We start from the raw sequence: 9,938 nt of genomic DNA on the forward strand, positions 1-9,938 counted from the left end.
AAATTGAATTATTATCTAGCAAACAGTCCCTCCCTCTCTCATTGGAATAGAACACACTTTGCTGCCCCACTGACTACTGAGGGGATTGGCCAGTGTCTTGTTCTAGCCTAGGAAATGTAAGCAAACCTGATAGGAGCAAAGGTTTTAAATGTGCTCTCGTGGCTGGTGTGTCCTCTTGCACTCCTGTAATCCAGTGTGAGAAGAATATGGCCCAGAGAGCCCCTTCCCTTTTAGTGTGGGCCCCAGAATAAGCCCCCTGCAGCAACTCTGAACCTGAACTGAACTTGGAACCAAGCCTGACCTAGCCCAATAAGATTAGCAGAACCTCAGCCAAACCACAGATGCACAGCTAGCTAAGAAACATAAACATTCATTACAAGACACTGAGAATTCAAACTTGTTTGTTACACAGCGTTCTCAGGGAAATCATAGACTCATACAATGGCAGAACTCTTTAACTGTTCTGTTAAACCGACAGCTGTTGCAACAGGATCATGGAATCTTCTGAGCTTTGACTTCAGAAGACAGCACTTTTGTCTCTTTCATTAAAATCTTGGCACTTATACAAAATGATACCGGGTATGTCACTTAACTTGCTGTGTGTACTTCAGTTTTCTTATTCATTCATTTGATAAATCAGTCACTCACATACATTTTTTTAAGTTCTTTTCATGTTCATGTTCATGTTTATTATGCTAACCACTGCAGATAAAATAGGGAATAAAATAGACATGTGTTTTTTGTTTTGTTTTGTTTTTTAACTACAGGGACCCACATTCTATAAAATGCATATAACTCCTGGTCTGTTAACCTTATGAGGTAAGTGGAAGAGATTATAAAAGAGAGAATGCAGTGAGATCACCTTTGTGACAGTACTAAAACAGTTAAAAGCCATGAGTAAATTTTAGGGAATTTTACTTTGAATTTTTAGGATTTTTATTGTTTGAAATCCAGCCCAAATTTTCAAAGATCCATGATCCTGCTTATGATAAATCTATGTCCAACTCTGAAACAGCTATTCTTATCTTCAGCTTGCAGAAAAATGGAAATCTTCATTTGTTTCATCAAATATTGTATGTGTTTGATATTAGCCAAGCTCTGAACTCAGCATAAGATAACCAGGAATCCCTTACTTCATCTCTAAGGCTATTAGAGAAAAAAGATGAATGAATTCTTCCCTTCCAATGTTTTCTGATTTATTTATATTTTTTGAATTTGTGTGTGAATTGATGCTAATTCCTTCACTTTGGCAATTGTTTAGTAACAAGGTTTAAAATGGATGCATTTGAATGGCAGGACTTAGGTGAGTGTCAGTGAAGTGAGAGACAGCCCAGGGATCATAGACAAGTCGACTCCTAGAGCAGAAAGACACTCAAAGCATCACCCAATCAAACCCTCGCCTGCAGGTGCGAAACTCAAACCCAGTGGCTGCAGTACCACACTTCGGAAGAGCCAAGAATGACACTGGCAGCTCTCTACCACAGTCCCATGTCCTCACCTTACTTAAACTCTACAGAGGGCGAAACAATCAGCTAAGAAAAAAAAAAAAAAATCAACAGGCAGGTATCTTTCATCTGCGACGCTCAGTTCTGGATTGGGAGATGGGTAGTAGAGATGTATGTACTTATTCAGAAAGCCTTTCCAGTCTCTAGGTGATCCGATCAGGTCAGCCAGGCAGCCTCCTTCAAAGTCATCATGTGCTTTTTCTCTTTGAACCATCAGAACCCAGCAGTTAAGGGCCCCTGCAAGGCTCTTATCTTGTTTGTGGCTGTTGGGGAAATGATGTGTCACTGACAGCTGTTGCCCACATTTGCTCCTTCGCTCTCCCTTCTATGTAAACATACAGATGCAGCTCACATCCGTGGAGCACCCTCTAACCTCTCACTATCCAGTGGCTTTGTCTTCACTCTTTCCTGGCCCACCAGCAGTATGTTAAAGTAAAAGTAAGTGACTTGAAACAGCCCTCTCTACTTCTTTGCATGTATTTTACTTCTGATCTTTACAACTCTTTGAGGCATCCTTTATTATCCTCCTTTTACAGATGAAGAAATCAAAGCTCAGAAACTAGCTTGCCTAGGGTCCTACTGTTAATAAATGTCTGAACCAAAATTCACATCCAGATCTGCCTTCAGAACATTTCCCCTTCGCACAAGGCACACTTCTTAACAACGGAAGGAGCCCACAGCCACGCGGTGTTTTCTGCAGATGAATCCAGCAGGTCCTACTTCTAAAACCCACAAATATCAAATGAAGAAGGAAAATGAAAACCGGGAATTTCATTTACATTTCACTCAGCTCTATAGTGTTACCTACGCTGATAAAGCCCTTCTACGTTTCCTCTAAAAAGGAAATCAAAAGGTTCTTTGTAAAACCTGAAACTCACCCAAGATCTCGTCATCCTGCCTCACAGCCCTTAAAGCCCCATTCGCATCTGCCTGGAAAGTGTCTCTTGGTTATCACAGTTTAGAAGGAGGTATTAATCTCACTAAGCTACTGGAGGGGTGAGTTAGACAAGCAACCCAGTAAGGTTTAAATATATATATAAAGCACAAGATGTTCTTACATCTGCCAGTGAGAGCATGTTCCTTCAGACTCAGAGAAGAGGCAGGGGAGGCATGGGGAGACCATGGCCAAGTTCAATCTAGAAGAGAATTAGGGGTGAGCACGTAGTGACTGCAAAGTGCTTCAAAAATGAAAGTATATCTCAATCCCAACACCTGCCTGGTAAACCCTGGTTTTTCCCATCCTGTCACCACAGAGTAGTGGATGGAACCAGCCAATGCTCTCCCAAAAATGCCAACAATGGTGGTCACCACCTTGCATGGTCCTCATGCCTCACCCAAGATGACAACATATTCAAAGTGGAGATAGAAGTCCTTTTTTACAACAACTTAAAAATAATATTAACAGTTCTGCTTCCACTTCTTAAGGCCATGGCAATCTTTCTCTGGTGGGCAGCGAATGATGGAGCTCAACTCTGCATCCATAGAAGAGGTTAATTTGACCCACTTAAGGCTGGCTTTCTCGTGGCTGCTCACATTTACCAGGGACTGTCTAAACACACTGTCCTGCTCTCAGAGGAGAGAGGCATTCTGTGTCATCGGGGGATGTCTGACAGACACAGCTGATCCAACTGTCCCCAGTGCAAGACTTCAGCTGCCCTCCTGACTTGGGAAGTGGCTGCGGCATTGCATGCATGGTGAGAACCAGTTCCCCTGGGGTCCTGGGCTTGGTGGACTTGCCTCTCAGAGTCAGGCTGTTCTTTTCACACCTTGAAATGAAGCCAAACTCTGTCAGCTTTACGGCACTGTTGTCCCCATTGAGAGAAGCCTGCTTGCTGGCAGCCCCTGCCTGGAGCTTGCCTGTTGGCCTGCTTCACCCCTAAACCCCGCCTTTGGTGGAAGCCCTCTACTGTGGCCCAACATCTGATCTTTTTCTTTATACTTCAAAGCTCAGTTCTGGAAACTCCATGGTGAAAAGATGGGGCTGGTGTTCCTGGGAGAAAGGGAAGAATGAGGACCTGTTCAGTGTCACAGAGTGGAAAGAATATAGGCTTCTGCATCGGGCAAACCTGGGTACAGCTTCCAACTCAAGTCATTCGCCATCCAGGGGACCTTAACCCTCAGTTTCCTCACTGTTAAATGCCAAAGAGTCAAGTGAAAGAGCTCGGGCAAAGTTATGGGCACATGGAAGATAATAAATGTTAACAATTATTAAATATTTCAAGAGAAATTAAGTCAAGGAGGGTAGACTTCCACTGAGTAGCTCCAAGTGACAGCTGACATTTATCACACACTTACTGTGTATTTGGCTTTGATCTTATCTCATTTACTCTTATTTCATTTACTCCGCTCAATAATCCTATGATGCAAATATTGTCAACATCTGCATTTTCCAGAAGACGACTGTAAAACCCAGAAGGATTAAGTAGCTTCCCCAAAGTCACACAGTCAATACTGTGAGGCAGACACAGACAGTCCTCCAACAGAAGCCATTCTCTTAAGCACCAGGACATCTCCAACCCCTCCACGGAAGCTGGTGAGGCTCAGGGTTTCCATTTGAGAATCTACCATTCCATGGCTCACTGCTGTTGTTTTTCACCAGGGAAGTCAGAGAAGAAGAAAAGCTAACAAATGTTTATGAATGCTGGGAAAAATTAAAAAGTGCCAGAGCAAGAGCGGAGTGGAGAATTGTCTGCAGAATGAGAAAACCCAGGTGGCAGCAGCCACGTGCAGACTTGACTTAGCCCAGATTCCCCACCAAACAGAAACTGAGGCTGACATACACGCTAATGTTTTATTGAAAGATCCAATCCCCAGGCAGAAACAATGAGAGGAAAGGGAAGGACTGAAAGCAAGCACAAGGTCAGGGTGTAAACACGTGGTCGTTGCTTCCCAAGCCACCAAGAGATTTAAGGGTCCCTGGGCCATGTGGGGCTCCTAGAAACAGGCTGCACAGAGACCCGCCCTAGAGCAGCCTGCCCAGAGGGCCAGGGGAGGAAGTGGTCTGCCAGCTCCCTCATCTCCTGCCTCCTATTAGTCACAATCACCCCACAGGCAGTGACACCCATACTTCCCAGGGGGTCACCTAGCTTCTCCAGGTAGCTAGATGGGACACAGATCCCGCTCTGAGGCATTTCACCCTGGCCTGGGAGGGGCAGGGGTCAGAGACCCCCCAGGCCTAGTGCAGCCTCAACCACCAGAGTGTGAGAGTGGCCATTCGGAGTCCGTCCTCGCCTCCCAGGGATCGGGGGCGTAGGAGGGTAGCAGCCACCTGGGTGCTTCACAAGTAAGAGCTCAAGTCTCCTGGAGACAAATGAGGCCCAGAGAACTCATGAACCCAAGGGGGCCGTAAAATTGTGCCTAAACAGGACCTGGAGTCCCTCTGAGAAGTTACGGGCCAGGCACAGGAGGCCATGCCAAGCTGCAGTCCTGGGCTAACTCACAAGTCTAGGGGCTTGGAGGGGTTTCATCCAAGAATACGAGCTTCCTGGGCACCCAGAGCCATAGAGTCAGGCCAGCTAGGGCAGCTCACATGGCTGTCCCCACTCTTAAGACTGATGGACCAGAGCTCAGGCCGCCCCCAGGGCCGAGCAGGAACCATTTTGACCACCGACCTGGGAAGGCCACTCTTCCCGAGGGCTGGTGTCAGGAAGAGGCTCCTGGACTCAGAATGAGAAGTTGCCAATTCATGACGCACCCGGCCTCCTGCTAGCTGCACACCCTTGGATGAGGCCTTGAACCTCTTCTCTGCAAAAGCAGTCCTAGCCGGGCCCTGCCAGCCTCTGGAGTCTCTGTCTCCTCACCTGTAAAATGGGGTAAGGGTCCAGGCTGGTCCAACTCCTGGGGCTACTGTGACGATCACAGGGTTTTGCCAATGGAAACCCTACTGCCCTGCCCTGCAGGACTGTCCTGCGTGCCCCTGCTGGTCCACCGGGCCCATCGGCCTGAGGTCAGAGCGAGGCATGGCCGCCCTAGCTCAGTGTCAGCCCAACCCTTCCTATCGGAGGGAAGCAGAGACTGCCCTGTGCAGCCTGCTTCCTGCCCCATGACGAGGGGCTTCCCCTTAAGATGATTTTGTTTGTCACAGCCCATAAGGGGAAGGGTATTCCCTGAACCAGCACAGCCCTTTGATGGGACCAGGGAGCCCCTGTCCTGGGTCCAGCACTCCTATCACGAAGAGAGGGACAGAAGAGTCAATGGGGCAGGGCGCAAGCCCTCCTAGGGAGACCTGACCCCACCCACGCCTTGTACCCAAGCCCCCAGAATTCCTAGCCCAGATGTCACCAAACCTACTTCCAGCGCCCAAGTCTGATCCCCTGGACATCCCAGAACCTGGGGAGGCCCAAGGTCCACCCCTGTGGGTGGAGCACCCTGGCAGGGAAGAATGAAGTTCAGGGAGGGAAGAGAGGAGATGTGAGAGGGGGAGGAGAGGCCGAGGGCAGCCCAGGGAGGGAGGAGAGGAGATGTGAGAGGGGGAGGAGAGGCCGAGGGCAGCAGGGGCTGGAAGAAGCTTTCTCCAAGGCCTTCTGCTGGCCCAAAGTCTCAAGGAGTCTGAATTCCAAATTCGAACCTAGCCATCGAGGTCAAGGTAGTAGGAGAGAAACCATTTTACTCAACAATGTATAAGCAAAATGTGTCATTTTTTAAATATGAAGATCTTTACCACGTGGGCCCCATTTGAACTCTTGCTCTGGGGACCTGCACATGTTCAGGAGCTATGTCCTTTTACTCAGCCTCCTTCCAGCACCTTCCACCTTCTGCTGCCCCAAACCTCATAGCCCTAGGGTGCAGTATTCTCCTAAAACCTGGATACTCCCTTCTGGTCCGCAGGCATCTGTTCTAAGGCAATCACCTTGCCTTGATCATGAAAGGAACGTCCTTTGAAAAGGCTGCCATCCAAAATATTCCCTGCTATCCATTCATTCACTTATTCATTCCTTTATTCAACAAACGCTTGAGTATCTCCTTCTGTGCCAGGCCACACTCTGGAGATAGTGCAATGAACAACACCGGAAGGAGCCCCTGCCCTCATGAGCTTCTATCTTGGTGGACAAAGACTCACAGCAAGCCAGTGAGCACATGAGATGAACAGAGCATCAGGAAGGGCCCCCAGCACCCCGTGCCTGTGCACCCACTGTGACTGCCCACAGCTGGGGGCCTGGCCCACAGCACTTCACATGGTGGACAATGAAGCCCTGTGAGGCTCCCTGTGGCCCCTAACTCCTAAGTGATTAGGCTGGGATTCCCACTCAGATGGTGCTGAGGTCAAAGGTCTCAAAGGCTTTCCACCACCAGGTCCCTCCTGAGTCAGGACTAGCATTAATTACAAGAACAGTATCAATTAGCCCCTCTTGGCTCCAAAATATAATGGCTGCTTCCTCTGGTACAATATCAGGAGAAGGCACCAGATGAAAAAGCAAACGGATTGAACACCACCCACAGAGATAAACTGGCCTCATGATCAACGATGGTGGATTTTTTTTTTCAACACAGATAAACAGGAAAGGAGTTTGGTTTTGAAAATCAAACAATTTCCTTGCTGTAGCCGTATCTAGGTTGGGTATCGAAGAAAACAAAAATAATTCTGGGCACAGAAGGAAGATGGAATATTTCTGCACTCAACACTGGGCCAGTTTGGCTCATTCCCAGACATAAAGAATTCTGGTGTCCCTTTTTAAATAAAAATAAATAAAGCAGTTCAACCCAGATGGGGGTGCCAGCAGATGTGACAGAGCCATGGAGAGTGGGTGGGTGGTGTGCAACACTTGACCATTGCTGACAGCAGCCCTGTTGTGAGGCACACAGCTGGGAGGACGGCACAGGTGCGCTCACACAGCCGGCATTCCCACAGGCCCGCCCACTGCCCTGATCTCGGGCCAGGGTTGACCGCAGGAGCCTCCCAAAAGAGGAGGCAGTTGTGGGAGGGAGGCTGCTGCCAAGCCAACGCCCCTGCAAGGGTCAGTCCCTGCTCTCTCTGCAGGGTCCCCCGCCCCCAGCAGCCCTGGCTCCCCTTCAATCCAAGGCCCAGCTCCTAGACCTGAGGCCAGGCCACAGGCTCTGCTTCCTGGCTGCCTCCTGCTGCCTGAAAGCCTCACAAGCAACTTCATTCGATTCAAAAATACCAAAGGCTACTTAACAATAATTGAGTGTATATTTTCAAACAGCTAGAAGAGAGGATTTTGAATGTTCCCAACACACGGAAATGACAGATGTTTGAGGTGATGGATATGTTAATGATCCCGAACTGATCATTACCCATTGGATCCATGTATCAAAATATCACTCTGTACCCCTTAAATACATACAATTATTACATGTTGATTAAAAAAAACACCAAAAGCAGGACTAGGACAGGACAGGCTTCATGGGGGATTTCAGGAAGTTCCATGTTCAAATCCTGGCTTGGGTGAGTCAACCCCTGAGCCTCAAGTTACTTATGGGAGCTTAGAAGAACCTCAACCGTGCATGTAAATATCTCGGCACAGCAGTAAGTAGTAGTAGTTCTTTATGATAATTTTAGCAGCAATACCGGGGAGGTTTCTGGAACAATTTTTAAAAATTTCATGAAGGTGAAAACCTCTTTCATGATGTTAAAAGAAGTTTGTCTCACTCCGCAGTAATCCCACCTACACACAAAAGAGACCTTTTTCTGGCTTTTCACGTTCTTTATGTTTGTGGGGTATAGAATTATTTTTCCAAGCACCTTTTGTTCTGTCAAACAGATAAAGAATTGATAGACACATGGAAAGTACTGGTATTCTTGGGGTTATTTTTAATGGTAAATGTCATAATTTCATTAAACCAGACAAATATTTAAAAGACAACAAGTTGACAGTGTTGGATGCCCTTGATGTGGTTCATTTTACATGACAGGTGACAACCCCTTTTCTTCTTTCAAATGCAAAGTTTCTAAAGCCAGACGGAGCAAGGGGGCCTTTAGCGCCCCTGAAACTGGGTATGTGTACTCCTTTTTCTACAAGAGTGTCCATAGCTCTTATTGGCATCTCAAAAAGGCACGAAGCTACCCATGGGGGTCACCCTCTCCGGCACCAAAGGGGAATTAGACACCTGTTTGTTGAAGACCAACCAGACATCATCAGTTCTCCCTTTTGGGAACCACCAGTGAGCTCCAGGCATGTTCCTGTACCCCAGTTTCCAGTTCTCCCTTCGCTTCCCCTGTCTGCCTACTTCACGGACTCAGATGCATCTTACAGGGATCGTTTTTCTGAAAATAATCACTTGGACATAGCATAGTGCAAGGAGGCAGGGGAGTGTGGTGCCAGGAAGCCGCACGGTGAGCCCACGAGTCAGGGAGCAGTGGGGCAGCACCTTCCCCACTGCCCCCACCTCCAAGCCCTGCTCTCCAAGGGCCCCACCCCCACCCCGCCAGCCACCTCTGCGCTGTAAGAGCACTTTTACTGGGACCAGGAGAGAGGCCAGCTTTGCTTTTCATGAACGTGACCACTGAGTTCTCCTGGTCACTTCCTGCAGGCCGTGGGGGTCCAACATGGGAGATTCAACAACTGGGAGGCTCTGTGGCCTCCACTCCACTGAGCAAGGCCAGGCCCAGGATTTTTCAAGCTCTCCCAGGAGGCCTTTGAGTACCTGGTTCCCAGTGGCTTGAATCAAACTAGGTGATGCTTATACGGCTGAGGAAAAAAAAAAAAAAAAAAGAGCTACTAGTTGGACAAATGAACTTATGCACATGTTAGAGTTTGACTTCAGTTATGTAATGTACCTTGCTTTCTCCCCAACCATGGGGTGGCCTTGGGAGCACCCACCAAAGGACCCAGACAGGGACCATCTCCAGGCAGTGACCAGTGCCACCACCAGCAGCCATGAGACTGTGAACATGTTTATTTGTTCACCTGTTTATCTGATTCCTATAGAGCCAGCTGCTCTGGGTTTCTGAGAAGCCTCACTCTGCCGCTGTACTACCAGCTGTGTGGCCAGACCTAAGTTACAGCCTCTGCTGACCTTGATTTCCTCATCTCTAAAAGTGAGGAGGGTTCTGCATTCCTCAGAGGGTTGTTGTGAGGATGGAATGAAATAATTATGTAAAGCACATAACACCACACCTGGCAGGTAACAGGTATTCGATAAACACTATGAGCTGGATGGCATCCTGGCCCCAGCATCGGGGTAGAAAACATTCAGACATTGCTAGATGCCACTTGACCAAGGTTCACAGATTGAAAAGAAATAAATGAGTGAGTGCTGAAATAAACAAAAAGAGTGGGGTGGGTGCTAGAGGAGCCGTCGCAAGCACTCTAAGCGACAGTGCAAAGCTGGCTTGCTTGTGGCAATATGGTTGTCAGAAATGCCCCCAGACAGCTGGGGCTCTGGCTGGGAGACAGGCGGGCTGCCATGTGGCCCTGGAATCTGGGTAGCCCATAAATGATGCATCAAGAGCAGAGCTGGCCACAAACCATGGCG

At 48.1% G+C, this 9,938-nt stretch overlaps 1 protein-coding gene across 1 annotated transcript in view; it reads right to left on the minus strand.

Moving 5' to 3' along the window:
• Positions 1 to 8,856, minus strand: part of LOC103220859 (putative uncharacterized protein encoded by LINC00299) — a 40,654-nt gene extending 31,798 nt beyond the window's left edge. The window contains exon 1 of the mRNA XM_007971564.3: positions 1,631 to 8,856. Within this exon, the coding sequence (XP_007969755.2) occupies positions 1,631 to 1,719 (89 nt within the window). The 5' untranslated portion in view covers positions 1,720 to 8,856. The remainder of the gene's footprint in view (positions 1 to 1,630) is intronic.
• Between the last annotated feature and the right edge of the window lie 1,082 nt (positions 8,857 to 9,938).

Source organism: Chlorocebus sabaeus, chromosome 14 (genome assembly GCF_047675955.1).
Source record: "Chlorocebus sabaeus isolate Y175 chromosome 14, mChlSab1.0.hap1, whole genome shotgun sequence".
NCBI lineage: Eukaryota > Metazoa > Chordata > Mammalia > Primates > Cercopithecidae > Chlorocebus > Chlorocebus sabaeus.